At 41.0% G+C, this 19,724-nt stretch overlaps 1 protein-coding gene across 1 annotated transcript in view; it reads right to left on the bottom strand.

Annotated features, from left to right (window-relative positions):
- The window catches only part of thsd7aa (thrombospondin, type I, domain containing 7Aa), a 398,355-nt gene that overhangs the window by 28,559 nt on the left and 350,072 nt on the right, over positions 1 to 19,724 (bottom strand). Inside the window, exons 19-22 of the mRNA XM_078228043.1 lie at positions 17,259 to 17,376; positions 15,436 to 15,581; positions 11,412 to 11,586; positions 8,131 to 8,304 (exon numbers count right to left, since the gene is read on the bottom strand). Of these exons, the coding sequence (XP_078084169.1) occupies positions 8,131 to 8,304; positions 11,412 to 11,586; positions 15,436 to 15,581; positions 17,259 to 17,376 (613 nt within the window). The remainder of the gene's footprint in view (positions 1 to 8,130; positions 8,305 to 11,411; positions 11,587 to 15,435; positions 15,582 to 17,258; positions 17,377 to 19,724) is intronic.

The following is a 19,724-nucleotide window of genomic DNA, read 5'->3' on the forward strand; positions in this document are numbered from 1 at the left end:
CTCTACATTTGTAAACATCAATTATCAGTGCCAGCGAAGTTTGGCAGAAATTAAGACTTATCACACAATTAAAAGGGCACTTAGACCGAAAAGAACAAGCCCTAAATTTCTCAGCCAATCCTACACTGTATCTACAGCGCAACTAGAGGTTAACTCCTGATCTGTTAGTTAGTGATGAGGCTGGGTGTCCACCACTTAATATGATTTAAACTACAACTTACTTTTTTATGCTGGGACTTTAGGGACTTCCTTCACCAGCTGCAGGACACCACATTAGTAAATGGCAGCCATGAGGGGTAGTTGTAAGGTGCTGAAGTGGTGAGAAACACCTTTTGCAATCTCGTAGTCTATAGTGCTGTGGTGAATTTTTACAAGTTCTTAAGATTTCCTTAAACGACTTTAGTTTTTTCAAAACACTTTAAATTGCTTTTATGAGTTTGTATAACCATTAATGTAGTGTAAATACATGTGAAAAGGCTTTGAAATGAATTAAGAAAGTACTTAATATCGGGAGGCGATGGCCTAGTGGTATTATCACTCGACTATTAATCCAGAAACCCAGATAATGTTCTGGGGACCTGGGTTTGAATCCCGCCACGGCAGATGGTGGAATTTCAATTCAATTAAAAATATCTGGAATTGAGAGTCCACTGATGACCCTGAAACCATTGTCGATTGTCAGAAAAACCCAACTGGTTCATTAATGTCCTTTAGGGAAGGAAATCTGCTGTCCTTACCTGGTCTGGCCTACATGTGACTCCAGAGCCAAAGCAATGTGGTTGACTCTTAACTGCCCTCTGAAATGGCCTAGCAAGCCACTCAGTTGTAACAATCGCTACAAAGTCTCAACAAAGAAATGAAACCGGACGGACCACCTGGCATTGACGTCGGCACCAGAAAAGAAAGTGGCAAAACAAACAACCCTGTCGACCTTGCAAAGTCCTCCTTACTAACATCTGGGGGCTAGTGTCAAAATTGGGAGAGCTGTCTCAGACTAATCAAGCAACACCTTGACATAGTCATTCTCATGGAATTATACCTTACAGATAACACCCCAGACACCACCATTACCATCCCTGGATATGTCCAGTCCCGGCAGGACAGACCCAGCAGAAGTGGCGGCACAGTGGTATACAGTCGGGAGGGAGTTGCCCTGGGAGTCCTTAACATCGACTCCGGACCTCATAAAGTCTCATGGCTTCAGGTTAAACATGGGCAAGGAAACCTCTCACTGGTTATCACGCACCGTCCTCCTTCAGCTGAAGAATCAGTATTCCTCCATGTTGAACAACACTTAGAGGAAGCACTGAGGGTGGCAAGGCGCAAAATGTATTCTGGATAGGGGATTTCAATGTCCACCACCAAGAGTGGCTCGGCAGCAGCACTACTGATCGAGCTGGTCGGGTCCTAAAGGATATAACTGCTAGACTGGGTCTGCAGCAGGTGGTGAAGGAACCAACAAGAGGAAATAACATACTTGACCTCATCCTTACCAATCTGCCAGCTGCAGATGCATCTGTCCATGACAGTATCAGTAAGAGTGATCACCGCACAGTCCTTGTGGAGATGAAGTCCCGCCTTCACATTGAGAATAACCTCCACCATGTTGTGTGACACTATTACCGTGCTAAATGGGACAGACTTCAAACCAATCTAGCAACTCAAGACTGGGCATTCATGAGGCACTGTGGGCCATCAACAGCAGCAGAATTGTACTCTAGCACAATGTGCAACCTCATGGCCTGGTATACCCCACTCAACCATTACCATCAATCCAGGGGATCAACCCTGGTTCAATGGGGAGTGCAGGAGGGCATCTCAGGAGCAGCACCAGGCATATCTAAAAATGAGGTATCAACCTGGTGAAGCTACCCAACAGGACTACTTGCATGCTAAATGGCAAAAATAGCAAGTGATGGACAGAGCTCAGCGATCCCATAACCAACGGATCAGATCTAAGCTCTGCAGTCCTTCCACATTCAGTCGGGAACGATGGTAGACAATTAAACAACTCACTGGAGGAGGAGGCTCCACAAATATCCCCATCCCTAATGATGGAGGAGTCCAGCACATCAGTGCAAAGGATAAGGCTGAAGCATTCGTAGCAATCTTCAGACAGAAGTGCCAAGTGGATGACCCATCTCGGCCTCCTCCAGTGGTCCCCAGCATCTCAGATGCCAGTCTCCAGCCAATTCGATTCACTCCACGTGATATCAAGAAACAGTTGGAGGCACTGGATACTGCAAAGGCAATGGGCCCTGATAACATTCCGGCAATAGTACTGAAGACTTGTGCTCCAGAACTTGCCCCACCTCCCCCACCCCCCCACCAAGCTCTTCCAGTACAGTTACAACATTGGCATCTACCCAACAATGTGGAAAATTGCCCAGGTATGTCCTGTACACAAAAAGCAGGACAAATCCAACTCAGCCAATTACCGCCCATTTTCGATCATCAGTAAAGTGATGGATGGGGTCATCAACAGTGCTATCAAGCAGCACCTGCTCAGCACTAACCTGCTCAGTGATGCCCAGTTTGGGTTTCACCAGGGCTACTCAGCTCCTGACCTCATTACAGCCTTGGTTCAAACATGAACAAAAGAGCTGAATTCCAGAGGCGAAGTGAGAGTGACAGCCCTTGACGTCAAAGCCGCATTCGACCGAGTGTGGCATCAAGGAGCCCGAGTAAAACTGGAATCAATGGGTATCAGGTGCCAAACTCTCCATTGGTTGGAGTCATACCTGGTACATAGGAAGATGGTTGTGGTTGTGGAGGGTCAGTCATCTCAGCTCCTTGACATCTCTGCAGGAGTCCCTGAGGGTAGTGTCCTTGGACCAACAATCTTCAGCTGCTTCATCAATGACCTTCTCTCAATCATAAGGTCAGAAGTGGGGATGTTCACCAATGATTGCATAATGTTAAGCACTATTCACGATTCCTCAGATACTGAAGCAGTCCATGTTTAAATGCAACAGGATCTGGACAATATCCAGGTTTCGGCTGACAAGTGCAAATAACATTCATTCCACACAAATGCCAAGCAATGACCATCACCAATAAGAGACACTCTAACCACCGCGCCTTAACATTCAATAGTGTAATCATCACTGAATCCCCCACTATCAACATCCCTGGGGTTATCATTGACCAGAAACTCAACTGGACTCACCATATAATATGGGCGGCACGGTAGCACAGTGGTTAGCACTGCTGCTTCACAGCTCCAGGGACCTGGGTTCGATTCCCAGCTTGGGTCACTGTCTGTGTGGAGTTTGCACATTCTCCTCATGTCTGTGTGGGTTTCCTCCGGGTGCTCCGGTTTCCTCCCACAGTCCAAAGATGTGCGGGTTAGACTGAATGGCTGTGCTAAAATTGCCCTTTAGTGTCCTGGGATGTGTAGATTAGAGGAATTAGCGGATAAAATATGTAGGGATATGGGGGTAGGGCCTGGGTGGGATTGTGGTCGGTGCAGACTCGATGGGCCGAATGGCCTCTTTCTGTACTATAGGGTTTCTATGATTTCTATGATATAAACACAGAGGTTACAAGAGCAGGTCAGAGGCTAGGAATACTGCAGCGAGTAACTCACCTCCTGACTCCCCAGAGCCTATCCACCATCTACAACGCACAAGTCAGTGTGATGGAATACCCCCCCCCCTTGCTGGATGGGTGCAGCTCCAACAACATTCAAGAAGCTTAACAACATCCAAGACAAAGCAGCCCGCTTGATTGGCACCACAGCTACAAACATTCAATCCCTCCACCACCGACGCTCAGTAGCAGCAATTTGTACTATCTACAAGATGCATTGCAGCAATTCACCAAAGACCCTTAGACAGCACCTTCCAAAGCCATGACCACTTCCATCTAGAAGGCCAAGCACAGCAGATAAATGGGAACACCACCACTTGCAAATTTCCCTCCACGCCACTCACCATCCTGACTTGGAAATATATCGTTGTTCCTTCACAGTCGCTGGGTCAAAAGCCTGGAACACCCTCCCTAATGGCATTGTAGCTCAACCCACAGCACGTGGACTGCAGCGATTCAAGGCGGCAGCTCACCACCTTCTCAAGGGCAACTAGGGATGGGCAATAAATGCTGGCCAGGCAGTGTCGCCCATGTCCCATGAATGAATTTAAAAAATGATAAAATGCATTGCATTTGTAGTAGACTGCAACCTAGAAAGCTCACAGAATGGTTGCACCATAGAAGGAGGCTATTTGGCCTGTTGTGTCTGTGCCGGCTCTCTGCAGGAGCAATTTACCTGTCTGACTCCCCCAATTGGTTCCTGTAGCCCTGCACACTCTTACTTTTCAGATAACAATTCAATTCCCTTTTGAATGCACCTCTGCCAAACTCTCAGGCAGTGCATTCCAGACCCTGAACACTCATTGAGTGAAAGAAATTTTCCTCATGTCTCCATTGCTTCTTTTGCCAATTACCTTAATCTGTGCCCTCTGGTTCTTGATCCTTCTACCAATTGGAACAGTTTCTCCAAGGAAAGCAGTCCCATGTTCTCCAATCTATGTATGTAACTGAAGTTACATGAAGCTCTCTCTAATGCCTTCACATCCATCCTAAAGTGTGGATTCCAGAACTGGACGCAATACTCCAGTTGAGACTGAAGCAGTGTTTTATACAAGTTTTACATAATGTATTTGCTTTGTATTCTATGTTCCCATTAATAGAACTTGGAATGCTGTAAGCTCTGTACTTGCTCTCTTAACCAGTCCTGCCACCTTCAATGATTTATGCACATCTACACCGAGGCCCTTTTACTCCTGCATCCGCTTTAGAATTGTATTTTGTTTTATATTGCCGCTCTGCATTCTTTCTATCAAAATGAATCATGCATTAAATTTCATCTGCCATTTGTCCGCCCATTTCACCAATCTACCTGTATCCTTTTGAAGTTCTCATCTATCCTCCTCACAGTTCACGATACTTCCCAAGGATTGTGTTGTCTGTAAATTTTGCAATTTTGCCCTTTATGCTGAGTCTTTTATATATATTTGGAACAGCAGAGGTCCTAACGTCACTTCTCTAAGTTGCCTTTTCAATTCCCCTCTGAATGTTCTATATTCAACCTGGTTCTCAGTTGTACTATCCACCTGACATGTTATGACCACAGTTTTTCTTCTTCATCTTAATCTTTTATCTTTTTGGTTATCAGGAGAGCTCTGGATTTATTTTCCCCACCTTTCCCCTTTGTCAGAATATACGTTGACTGTCTGAACTATCTCTTCTTTAAGGGCAGCCAGTTATTCAGTTCCAATTTTCCCAGCTAACCTTTAATTCTAATTTATCTGGGTCAGTTCCATTCTTAGCCCTCTGAAGTTGGCTTTTTCCCAATTACTTTGGATTGTTCCTTTTCATTTTCCATTGCCAATCTAAACCTTATGATACAATGATCAAACATTCCTCTTCAGATAAGCACTCTACTTGGCTTACCTAATTCACAAGGGGAGGCAATGGTATTATCGCGAGACTACTAATCCAAAAACTCAGCTAATATCCTTGGGACCCCGGGTTCGAATGCCACCATGACGGATGGTGGAATTTGAATTCAATAAAAAATATCTGGAATTAAGTATCTACTGGTGACCAAGAAACCATTGTTAAATGGTCAGAAAAACCCATCTGGTTCACTAATGCCCTTTAGGGAAGGAAATCTGCTGTCCTTACCTGGTCTGCTCTACATGTGACTTCAGAGCCACACCAATGTGGTTGACTCTCAACTGCCCTCGGGCAACTAGGGATGGGCAATAAATGCTGGCCAGCCAGCGATGTCTATGTCCCGCGAATGAATAAAAAAAAAGATCCAGGTTTAGCAATGCCTCCTTTCTCATTGGACTGGAAACATAGAGGTGTAGAAAATTCTCCTGAACGCACGCTAGGAACTCTTGTCCCTCTCTTCCTTTTACATTACTATCCCAGTCTATATTTGGATGATTAAAGTCTTTCATTTCATTGTAATTACTTTATTATTCTATAAATTTCCTTGCAAATTTGTTCCTCCACATCTTTCCCGATAGTTGGCCTATAGATTACACAGTGTTGCAATTGCACCATTTTGTTCCTTACCTCTAGCCAAATAGATTCTGTCCTTGACCTCTCTGGGGCATCCTCCCTCTCCAGCACTTTGTTGTTATCTTTGATCAACACTGCCATCCCTCCATCTTTCCTGATTTTGCTAACTTTCCTGAACACCTTGTATCCAGCCCTCTGAGCCAGGTTTCTGTTATAGCCACAGTATCACATTTCCATGTAGCTTCTGCGCCTGTAACTCACCGATTGGATTTACCACATTCCATGCATTCACAAACATGGTAAAAAGTCTCACAACACCAGGTTAAAGTCCAACAGGTTTATTTGGTAGCAAACACCACTAGCTTTTAGAGCGCTGCTCCTTCATCAGGTGAATCAAGCGCTGAGCAGCGCTCCGAAAGCTAGTGGCGTTTACTACCAAATAAACCTGTTGGACTTTAACCTGGTGTTGTGAGACTTCTTACTGTGTTTACCCCAGTCCAACACTGGCATCTCCACTTCACAAACATGCACAGAAATCCTAATCTAGACTACACTTTACCGTGAACCTACCTAATAACTTACTTTTTCTTACTACCTCCCAGTCTCTCCCAGTATTCTGTGCACCTTGGTGCTTCTCTCTAATATTATCTCCTGCTTCTCATACACTGCTTCCAAGTTAAGCAATAATTTCTATTTTTTTAATACTTTTGATTGCTGTTATATGTTTTCAGTTTAAATACCTGGATAGTGGGAGCGTGGGGGCAGGGGCAGTGGTTGGGGTGAGTAGTGGGAGTATTCAGTAAATTGGCTTATAAATATCTGTTGAGGCCTTTCTGATTCAGCTTCTGCTGTTAATCTTTTCAATCCAGGTCCTATGTGGTTACCAGCATGAGTATCTTGAAGTAAATTTCTGGGCAAATTCAGGACACCAGCTCAAGCCCACAAGGCTGGTGTCAGTATTGGAGGTTTTCACACAGAGTTCTGGGCAGCGTATCTTTGTCCTTTGAGAATTTGAAATCCTTGGGTAAGTTCTGTGCATGCGTGCATATTGGGAACTTCCTCTGGGTCCCAATTTGCAACAGCAAATCCATCAGAAGCTCCTGGCCAATGTTTGTCTCTCCATAGACCTGCAGATTACTTCAAGCATTTGCAGTTTTTCTTCAGACCTTGTCCAGGTATTTCACGATGTGGAGATGCCGGCGTTGGACTGGGGTAAACACAATAAGGAGTCTAACAACACCAGGTTAAAGTCCAACAGGTTTATTTGGTAGCACCTGACGAAGGAGCAGCGCTCCGAAACCTAGTGGTGTTTGCTACCAAATAAACCTGTCGGGCTTTAACCTGGTGTTGTTAGACTCCTTACCAGGTATTTCACACCATTCAAATAATTTGAATGGGGACTGTGATGGAAAAATTATGTTTTTGCAATGTACAGCAACCTCTGGGGTTTCAGACTTAACTGCACATTTGTGCTTTCCTGAGGCTGCTATCTGTTTTGTGCATAAATAATAGCAAATGCTGGTAAACTCACTGTTATTTTACAGTAAACTCTGGCCCTGAAGGTTAAAAGCTAAAAATTAGAAAATTTTAAGTCATCTAAGCATCTTTAGCACACAATCAGTGACAGACTTTTGGAACAAGTTACTAGGTATGATAACTGACATTGGCAGCAAAAAATGGGTTCAAAAGGGCTTTGGTGCATTTCTGATGACAGAAGTGATAGAGACATGGAGGGTAAGAAACTGGAAAAGGGTAATTTAATGGAGGATTTAACCAATTTATTTTAAATAAGTTAACTTGTTTTAAACAATGAATTATTAAAATTAGATTGAACTCGTGCTTCTTTCTGTACAAGAGAAAATGTTGAAATAAGAAGCTCGAGATGCATATTGCAACATATTCCTTGGATATAAATTTGCAAATGGGGTGAAAAATGGGTGACAGTGGAACAGCTGCTTGTTACACATCCAGCCAGACTTTCCTTTCTACCGACTACTTTGGCATATGCATCAAAGTTGAATCTCTATAGTGACCAGAGGAATTCCTCTGCCATAGTTGGCTTCTTGTGAACTTACATGAGGTAGTAGCTGTACCTACCTGTACAGGGGTGGGTCTCCAGTTCCTGTTCTGGACATAGCTGCTCATTATCCATTGCCTGGATGATCACTGCCTTTGTTCGTACCTGTACACCACCATAGCCAAGATCTTCATTATTCACACAGGTTAGTTGACAAGAACTCCACACAGACCATTCTGTCAGGTAACAGTCACCTGAAGGTAGCAAGAAGCATATCACAATTCAACAATGACGTGCAGAACATTTCCAGTAAGACATGTTTATGTCATACATGGATTATTGGCAGCTGCAAATTATTTGCTTGTAAAACTTACATCACATTATGCCACTCTCTTGTGTATGTGTTGGTGTATCCTAACCAATTGCAGGGCCAGTAAGTAGATTGTGCCATTTAGTACAGCGGTTTTGTATCCACAGCCTACTGGGATTTTTAACTCATTCAAAACATATTCACTTGCACAGAGTTAAAACCGGGGCTATTATATAGTCGGAAGATACACCAAGTGGATTCTATGGGAAGAAGGGAAATTTGAGCACTTTGTTAAGCAATGCTCATTGAAAACTGGGAGCAAGCTATCCACCTGTAACTCTCTCCAATTCCTCATGATAGTAATTTGAGTTAAAACCTAGTGAGTATAAAGCTAGGGAAGTTATGTTTTGTACTCACATGATTTTTTTCATTAATATTATGAAGAGAAGAAAGTCCACTATAGAGTGCCTGGCAAGTTTCAAGAGTTTAGACAATGCTGCCACTGGTAAACAGCTGTGTACAAGTGCTGCTATTGAGTTAAACATGAGTTGAGTCCAGCTTAAATTTAACCATACATGGGGTAAATTCACTGGACTGCAGGGCTGGCAGATATAACGTGTGTTTCTGATGGGTGTTCGAACCAGTGTCCTGGCGATTGTGAAAAGTAATTAGACTTTGCAGAGATTGTTTATTACTGCTGCAACAACCTTATTGATTTGAACTCAGCAGGGGTTACTGCCAAGTCATGCTGATGAATTATGTTCTTGGAAGAGAAATGGGGATGAAAAGCTAAAACTGTCTGGAGTTTATAAAAGGGGCAGAAGTAGGTTTTTCTGAGTCATGTTGACTGAGAGAGGATTTTTGCTGAGGTGTAATCGGTGGAAATAGTGGTGAAATGGGTTGGTGAAGTGCTGTCTCTTTGAACTGACCTGGATTTCTCTCCTCCTTTGTGGAGAGAGGGAACCAGCCAAGCTTTCCAGCTAATTTCCCTGCCTTCTCCTGTCTTACTGCCACTTCCTGGGATTGTTTGACAACAAGCCCAGGGAAGCAATGGTAAAGGCCCCAATAACTGGTAGCTGAGGGGAAACACCAAACCTAAAGGGTTGAAACTCCTTCCTTCATGGATGCTCTTCGGTACCTTTATAATTTCCTCATCACCACTGCAGATCTTGCTGTAGCATTCCTGCTATAAGTCTATCTCATTCTGCTCAGCCTAGGTGAGCTGCCTTTTGCTGTAGGAATCCAGCTGAGACTCCGCCCTATATGTCTAATGACTCCTAACCAAGAAAGTTGGGACTGAGACAGAGTTGGAAGGACATGTGCAAGTCCTAATTCTACTCCAGTAAGGCAAATCCATCCCCTCTTGATAAAGTAAAACTAACTACTGAAGCGAGAAAGCATGGCAAATTATTTTGGATTATTACATAAAGAAAAAATGTACCAAAGAAACTAAATGAACTTGTCATGACTATTATGTGTATGATCACCTTTCTGTGGAATAAAGCTGCTTAACAGTTTGAAAAAAGCTTTGCCTCACCTTATGTTAACATTAGAGAGATTGAGAAATTAAATCTGTGAAAGGCAGAAGAATTCAATTCAGACAAAAAAGGAATGCTATCATTACACTCCTGGGTTACTCCCGTAGACAATTAAATACTGGGCAATATCAGTCAACTGGCTAAACAACAATCAGACTCCAAGACCATTTAAGAACGTGACTCACATTCCTAAACCTAAGCAGGCTCCAGATCTGAAGTCATCACTGTGCCTCAAGCCCCCCAAATTATCTATTCTGCATACCTGCTATCCTTATAGGTTCTGAATTATGGGTCGCTTTATGCTGTCGAAACACCATGATAATAGATGTAATGGAGAGTTAAAAAGTTAGAACACAACATGAGCAGTGAAATTACTTTCAAAACTACAGATTTTGAGTTTTGTGGCCCAAAGTCGACTGAAATAATTAAGTCTATAATATTGTGTTCATCAGAAAAATTATGGTGCAAGCTTCCTAATTCTATTCATATCAATTAATCTCACCCAGTATCACAACTGGGGCTGCAAAAAGCAGTGCATAAATCTGCAGGGAAAATAACAAGAAATATATATTTTAAATTTAATGCAATGGGTATAAATAATAAATATTAAAAACTTTGATACTGTTGACAACCAATGCACTACATGCTGAGGAGACATTAAAAAATAATGCATTATACATTACAAAAAATCAATGTAACGATGGTAGTGCATTACTGATGATTGTAGAACAGTTTTTATTCAGAGTGTCTAGAGTAAAATTATACTGGGAAATGTCAGTAATCTCCTCCCATAAGTGCCTTATTTCTGTTGGGAATCTTTTTGAAAGGTTGTGAATTGCATAATTTATTTAATCATACACCCTATACAAGTACTGAATTATCCAACAAAGCCTTAAAAGTTGTTTATTTTCAACACACATGGGTTTAACATGCCCCATTTTATTTTGAGTGCACTGTAACATGCATGCAATAAGTTTCTGCCCATGTTACTCTAATGAAATTGCTAACCTATTTAAAAAATGAAAGTTAACAATATATTTCTTGAAGTAGTGTTGACAGAATTTTAATGCAGATGTACAGGTCAGTGAACCAAAAATAGCACAGAGATAGCTAAATCCCCATAAAAAGTGTTCTAGGAATGATAATCTTGAGTGATGTTTAGAGAATGATATCCTTTGTGAATAAATGATTTGAAGAAAAAATACCAAGTTGGACCAAGAATAGGCCATAAATAAGATGTTTGCTGCCTGATCATCTTGCTTTCAATTGTACTTTCAGACATTCTCTGACCAAACAGTCTGACAGAGAATCCTATGTATTACCCTCTATTTAACAAACTGAAGGCACTGTATTCAGAAGCTGGAATAGATTTAAGAATTTGTATTTTCAGCACGTCAGAAATTTGGGCATGTAGTGGGTTCACACTCTTGATGTGCACTCCCAGCACATGGATCTTTGTGAAACACCCTCTCATATTTTTCAGCATTGGATCACCTTTGAGAAACTACAGCACCTGGGCATGGGACAGTGCAGGCTGCTTGCAGAACGATCTGCTTGTTGCCATTCACCATGGGCTCTAGGTCAGCACATAACTCCTCATCCACAATGTTTCCAGGGTCACCATTGGATCCATCGAACACAACACATGATATGTTTCGAAATTTCATGCCATCACCACAATAAGCATCCTTTAACAAGAGAAAGAAATAATGTGACTGCACTGAAATTAGTGTGATCGCAACAGTTATAAATTGATGCAAGTAATTACTGAGTAAGAGGGATCAATTCTGAAAGGGTGAGAATGGAAAGGACATAAACACTGAATGGTAAAACTTTTAAAAGCATAGAAAAGTCTTAGGAGTTTAGTTACAGAATTCCTTAAAAGTACAGGTTGATAAAAATATGTTTATAAATTGCATCCTACATTTTATTGATAGGTGCAAAATAAAAAAAATCAAAGAGATAATACTAAATTAATACAAATCATTGCATCAGGCCAGAGTACGAGTGTGTAACATTTTGAGCACTTACCTTTTGAAAGGTATCAATGCCATGGATAGGTGGAGAAGAGATTGATTAAGGTATAACCACGGATGAAAGGATTTAGTTATGAGGAAATTGGAGAAATTGAGCCTCTATTCATTATTAGAACATGGACTAAAAGGTGATTTGTGTTCAAAATTATGAATGGTTTTGTTAAGTTAAATATCAAAAGTAAGGTAAATCAATGGGTTGGAATTTGAGCGATCCCCAGGCAGGGCATGGAATTGGGCAGGGGTTAAATCATCAACCTTTGCATCAGTTCCCTGGTTACATCCTGCTCTCACATCATTTTTCTGGAGGTGGTGGATGGCCCATCAAACTAATTAAGGGCCATCTAAGGTTAATTAAGAGAGACCAACTCAAATGCTCCAATCGGTCTCCAGGTTGCTGAAGGTGCTGGAGGTCAATTTATCTCCCTGGAGGCAACCTGGGGAGACAGAGGGCAGGGAGAGGGCAATGGTCCACACAGGTTTAGAGTTCCTCTCTGTCTGCCTAAATGCAGCAGCAGCCACAGAGCACCCTGTAGAGGAGTTCCTCCACCCACAATGGTTTGAAGTACACTCTCCCTCACTTACCTGCTTCCTGCTGCTGTTTTCAAGTTGGAAGGCTTCTGATTAGCCCTCCAGCTTTGAGAGTATGCCTGCTATCTTTACCATGATGGTGAGCCCTACCCCTGCCCTAGCCCACTGCCTGTCCCAAGCATGAATTGGCCACTCTGGGGAAACCCGCGAAGAGTGACTTTTTCTGACAAAGTGTGGACCTAGGACCGCAATTGAACCTGACGATGAAGTTCAGAAGCCTGAAGTGAACTACCAAAAGAACAATAGAAGTATTATTTTATATAAAGCATTGTCACAGAAACACAGTCTCAACTCAATGGTGGTATAGATTGAGCCTATAATAGCTTTCATAATGGAAGTTGATAAAAACCAAAAAGAAGAATGAATAGGATTTTTGAGGTGACAGTAATCATACATGATATAATTACACATTCAGTTTGAAGGTGAGGAGTATTGATTGAAACTTAGTGTTTTAACCTTAAATAAAAGATAATTATTAGGGTAGGAAGGCAGAGCAAGCCAAAGTGAACTGGAAAACTAGGTTGAAAGATAGGACAGTTGAGGTATAGTGGCAGACTTTTAATAAAATATTTAATAACTCTCAGAAAAGATTTATCTTAATGAGAAAGAAAGATTTTTTGAGAAGAATGTGTCACCCATGGTTAAGTAAGGAAGCTAAGGATAGTTTCAACTTGAAAGAAAAACCATACAAATCTGCAAAGATTATTGGTAGTTCAGAAGATTGGACAGATTCTAAGACCCACCAACGAATGACTAAAAAATAAGAAAGTAGAGTATGAATGAAAGCTAACTGGAAATATAAAAACAGACCGAATTTTTCGACAAGTAAATAAGAGAGTAACAAAAATGAATGTTGTTCCTTTAGGCAGCAAATCTGGGGAATTAATAATGGAAAAACAAGGAAATAGTGGAGGCATGAACAGGTACTTTGTGTCTGACTTCACAGTAGAAGACTTAGGAAACTTCCCAATGATACTTTAAAATAACAAGGTGAAAGGGAGGGAAAAAACTTAAAACAAGGTGTGAGAAAAACCTAAAGGCTGTTAAGTCCCAGGGCTTGATGGCCTTCATCCTTAAGGTCTTAAAGAAGTGACTGCTGGGATATTAGAGGAGTGGGTTATAATCCTCCAAAATTCTGGAAAGGTTTCAGCAGCTTGTTCAAGAAAGGAGAGATACAGAAAGCAGGAAACTATAGGCCAGTTAATCTAATATCTGACATTGGGAAATTACTAGAATCCATCATTCAGGAAGTTACAGCAAGGTACTTAGAAAATCACAATAAGATTAAGCAGAGTGAACAGGGTTTTGGTTTTGTTCAAAGGAAATCATGTTTGACTGGTTTATCAGAGTTCTTTGAGGAAGGAACAGGCAAGCAGGATAAAGGGGAACCTATAGATGTGGCATGCTTGGATTTCCAGTAGGCATTTGATAAGGTGCCACCTCAAAGGTTGCAACGCAAAGTAAGAACATCTGTTGTAGTGACAAACATATTAGCCAGATAAAGGATTGGTTAGCTAACAGAAAGCAGAGCTTAGGATAGCAGAGTGCCACAGGGATCAGTGCTGGTGCCTCAACTATTTACAATCTATGATTACTTGGGTGAAGAAATTAAATATATGGCAGCTAAATTTGCTGAAGACACCAAGATAGGTAAAGTGAATAGTCAAAACTTTGGCAGATGGAGCATAACGTGGAGGAATGTGAAACTTAACTACTTTGGCAGGAAGAAGAGATTGCAGAACTCGGTGGCCCAGAAGGACTTGGGTGTAAATGAATCACAAAACATTAGTATACAGGTACAGCAAGTAATTAGAAAAGCCAATGGAATGTTGGCATTTGTTGCAAGAAGAATGGAATATAAAAGTAGGCAAGATATACTGCAGGTGTACAGTTGCTGAGAAATGAACGACTTGTTAAAAAGGATGTTTCTTTGAATTCTTGTTAAATAGCTACATGTTCAGTTTTGAGAATATATCCAAGTAATTCATTAAAATAAACAGAAGGAAAAAATATTTTAATGTTGATATATTAGACTGGTTTATAGCAAACTTGTTTGAGTAACTGGTAGCACAGCCTGTGTTACAAAAACATGAAAGGATGCCACAGCTCACCAAGACTCAAAACCTGCCTCAAATCCTTTTTCAATTCTTTCTCTGGCCTCCACCTGTGATCCCAGGTCACAGACCCCATAAAAGAATAAGGATGGGGGGGGGGGGGGGGCATTGCTAATTGCCCATCCCTAATTGCCCTCAAACTTATGCTAGGCCATTTCAGAGGTCACTTTTTAAAAAAAAAAGAGTCAACCACATTGCTGTGGATCTGGAGTCACATGTGGGCCAGATGGCAGATTTCCTTCCTTAAAAGGCATCAATGAACCAGATGAATTTTTATGTTAATTGATTTATCATTAGATTTTTAATTTTAGATTCTTTAATGATTTCAAATTTCACCTTCTGCCGTGGTGGGATTCAAACCCAGGTCCCCAGAGCATTACCCTGGGTCTTTGGATTACTAGTCCAGTGACAAAACCACTACTCCACTGCCTCCCCCTAAAAATGAGAGAAGCAGAAAAGTACAGAGAGGAAAATAAAAAAAAGGAACTTTAAAAATGCAGAAATGTCAAAGTGAAAGCAGCAACAGAACAAAAGGAAAAGAGAAACACCAACATGAGGATGACAGGAAAAGAATGTTCTACAACAACACCATGGGAGATTAGAAAAAAAAAGGCAGAAAGTGATTTTTCTTCATTCTAAAGACATTTTTATTTCAGATTTCCAGCACACTATTTTGGTTACACCATGGTGATTAGTTAGTTCTAAAACTAGAACCGTTATTTTGTTTATTTATTGTAGAAACTAGATCAGAATTTTTTTTAATGACATCAAGCAGAATAGAGTACAAAGATTAATATACCTCAACTGTACACTGGCCCCATTCACTATATTGCCATCGATAACAAGGTTTGATTAGGCAAGGTTTGGACTGTTCCAGCTGCATTACGCATGGTCTCCCATCTCCCTGGAATGGCTGAATCAATGTTCTCTTGCGGGTCATTACCCCTAAATAAAGAAGGTGCAGGTTTCACATTTATTTAACTGTAAGAAATTGTTTTGATCCTCCCCCATTCTGGGTAAAATTTATAGTTAGAAGGAAACAGTAAAATTAAACCACATACATGAGGAAGTACTTTTGTCAAAGGAAATCAGAAAGAATGCTTTTCCACATAAATAATGGTCTAAACAAAGAAAATATTTCCAAATGTTGTCTGCTTCACGGCTGTACTTCAGTTTCATTTTTGGTTAAAAGAAGACCTTCTCCCTCTTATCGAATAGGAGCAATTACAACTCAAATCATTTCAGCTTTTGAACTGAGAGAGCAATGCTTGATAAATTATAATCACAGACCGATCCCCTGAAATTGTTTAGGGCCGTATAGTCATTCTAGAATATTTTTCAACTAATAATTTATACAATATAAATAAACACGTGCACACACACACACACATTTGACATATATAAATGCATTGAAAACTCATCCATCATTCTTAGACTATGGCAAATCCTTTACACTCCTAAGTGGTTCTGTGATACGCCTTAAGTAAGTTTAATTACCTATTACTTACCATTAGCTGTGTAACTCCATCCCTGATACTGTACTCTAGCCCGGTGACTCAGCATTACAAAAGCACAGAAGGAGCACAGGAAACTTCTAACTTTTACAGTAAATCTTCATTTAAAATTGTGGTTGAATTCCTGAAATTATGACTTTAAATGAAATGACTTCAAGTCATAGGAATCAGTGTTAAAACCAGAGTTAGGTTCTTTTGATCATTTCTCGCCCCCAAAAAAAGTAATGTACAAATTAAAATATTATACTACACTTATACAACATTGTGCATTCCATGCTGAAACAACTTGCAAAATAAAATGCATCACTAAACATAAAATAAATACAGTATACAATAACAATTAATGGTTTTAAAATATGCAACGCTCACCTCAGTGCCGTACATTTGATCGACCAGGTTCTAACTATTGCCAGAGGTTGCTCATTGCAGGTTGCAGCTGAAGCCCCAGAACTACCTGCACTGACCAACCCCTGTCACTGGAAGGAGCCAAACTTTAGTTTGAGTTCAGAAGTGAAGCCTGGAGAAAAGGCAGCAGGGGAACTAGAAGTAGGGAGCCACTGAAGACGACCCCGGGATCAAGGACAAACAGAAGCCAGGAGGCAAAGACGAACAGAATGCAAGAGTATGTGGCTCAGTATGCAAGAGTGGCTGGGTGTCGGCAAGGCCGGACGAGGCAGCAGAGCCAAGGGTTGACAAGGCTGGGAGAGGTAAGAGCATGAACAGGAGGAAGAGGGACTGATGGTGAGGGCAGATACACGACACGAAAAGCCTTGTGAGCAGACAGGCTATGGAAGAGGCAGCCTGTGAAACTGACAAAGTAGACAGTACTTTATTGATGAAGTCAAAGTGAAACAACATTAACTGAGTTGACATTAAGCACAGACTTACTGTATTAGGAAGAAAGATAGCAATCTTGTGTTTTAAAATGAAGTTTTGTCTGAAAAGAACTGGGAGAAGCAAGTCACAATTTGCCACCTCTCCCTGAAAGTGATGAAATGCAGCCATCATGTGCATTCAACCCATCCTTTTAGAGCAGCCACTGTTGCTTGACTGTTATAATGCATACAAACATACATAGCCAATAAACTGCTTTAATATTAGTGCGTACCTGAAAGGCCGCATGATCGAGAACAAGCAGACCACGATGACCAGTCAGAGAACTGACAATTCACTGGACACTCCACAGCACATGATGAGTTCATCTGCCATGATTTCTCCAAACCCAGCTGTCAACAGAAGTAAAGAATACTTTCAAGCATGAGTCCTGAAAAATGTTATCTGTACATTTACACCTTTTACTTCAGTCTTTTCAAAGTAGAGCTTAGTGTATTTGCAAAGTGATCACCGAGGCACAGTGCATATCAGAATATTGGTCAAATTGGAACACAAAGGGAACTCAACAATTTTCTTTCCATTAATTTTGACGGGATATAACTGAAGAGATTCCTTTACAGGCCGGTATTCCCACCTGACTGATTATATGCAAATTGTTGTCTCCAAATACCATGCTATTCCTGGGCACAGACTCAGAACTATTTCCCCCCTCTACATCTCCATCTATGTAACGTGCTTATCTTACAAGCTATCAACTCATGTTGAGATGCATGTGTCTGGCCTGTTTATCAAGCAGTGTCTCTAAAGCAACCTTCCATCTGCCAGGGTTATTCCTGCTACTAGCTCACAGTAAACATTCAATGACATTTTACTACAACAAGTTTACAATGCAATTAAAAGGTTGCCAGTTTCTTCAGAGGTGATTCCTCTAATCCATTATTAACTTCTACATTCTGGCCATTTTCTCTTCACTATTTCTCAATGCAAGGACAAATGAATTTGCACGAGCACCGTAGCACTTTATGGGCAGATCATGTTGGAAATTTCACAGCAGCTGCCAGCATATCCTACAGGATTTTTCAATATTAATTTTATTTACTATTAAATTCAAATTTGTAAAATTTACTTTATGGTGTCAGGAGAGGGGAGGCAAGGTGTAATTTACTAATATATCAGAGGATAGGAACCTGGCGGCTGGATCATTTCCAGGTCCCAATCCCATATCGCAACTTTAAAAAAAATATTCATTCATGGGATATGGGCATCGCTGGCTGGGCCAGCATATATTGCCTATCCCCGAGGGCATTTAAGAGACAACCACATTGCTGTGCAGACCGGATAAGACAGGTTTCCTTCCTTAAAGGACATTAGTGAACCAATGAGTTTTTACAGCAATCAACAGTGGTTTCACGGTCATCATTACACTTTTTATTGAATTCAAAATCATGGTGGGACGCAATGCGATTTTTGATGGCAGAGGCCCTCCTTGGCTGAAAGGCAAGTTTGGTGCTCAAATGGTGGCCTGGAAGTGGACCTACATGATGGAGAGTCATTCTAAAAAGCAAGGGACAGCCATTTCTGAGCTTGTTGTTGCCCAGAGGAATGGAAACAACATGAAAGCAGTGGACCAGCAGCCTCTCAGTCTCCACAAGTGCCCAGGCATTCATTCCTCAGGTACTCAAGTTATTCTACTCAAGCCATGATAATTGTGTGCCACTGCATGAACACTACAGTTTGACTATTCTGTTTTTTGTACAAGAATTTTCATCAGCAGTCACAATAAATAATACTTCTTTGTTGTGTTCTCGACAGCCGTACACTAACATTCCCCAGACTATTTGCTCTTCCTGTTATTAACATTGAGAATTTGGTCCCTCCCCAGCTTGTTAACAAGCTCTTCAACAAGCTTAGCAGCAAGTTAATTGGAGACAAATGAGTTGCCACCTTTCCCTGTGCCACACGTGACGCTCACTACCCACTCTTTGAAAATTACAACACGTCCAAGCAGCATTTGGAAGACTGACATGCCATCCCAGTGCATGAATTTCAATTTTCACCTGTATCTGGCCTTCACCCCTCGGACAACTGAAAATCCTGCCTATATGGGTCCAGGATTTTGGAGAGAATCAACCATTATTTTAACAAAGAAAATGTTAAACTTCCCATTCTTCATTGAGCACTAATTTATATAACATTATGTATGTTTTGGATTGTCATTTAGTGTAAGATGAAAATAGGAAATGGATTAAGCAAAGAAATATAAACAGTGGTAGACTGCGGAATACTGCTCATAAACGATATCTAGGATAATGGTGGTACATTCAGTACAATATGTGACACCGGTGAAGAAGGCAAAGTAGGTCTGAGAAAGTATTAGAACAAGTGCAAGCCCCAACCGCTTTCATGAACTTATACAGAGCACTGGTTTGCCTCACCATCAGTACTATGAACAATTTTAGTTATCAAACTAGATCTTGGCTTTGAAGCTATTAGGTGACACTACAAATCTTAAATGAATGCAGTGGAGAAAATAATCTTCACACGGCTTCTCTATCTTTCTCCAACCTTCTTTAAGAGACTCCTTAAAAGCTATAACCAAGCCTTTGGTCACCTGTCCTAATATATTTCTTCATGTGGCTCATGTCAAATTTTGTTTGCTAATCTTCCTGTAAAGTATTTTGTTTTCACCACTTTTAAAGGTGCTCTAAAAATGTTCCTTGTTGTTGTTGATTGCGATGCA

This window comes from Mustelus asterias, chromosome 2 (genome assembly GCF_964213995.1).
Source record: "Mustelus asterias chromosome 2, sMusAst1.hap1.1, whole genome shotgun sequence".
Lineage (NCBI taxonomy): Eukaryota > Metazoa > Chordata > Chondrichthyes > Carcharhiniformes > Triakidae > Mustelus > Mustelus asterias.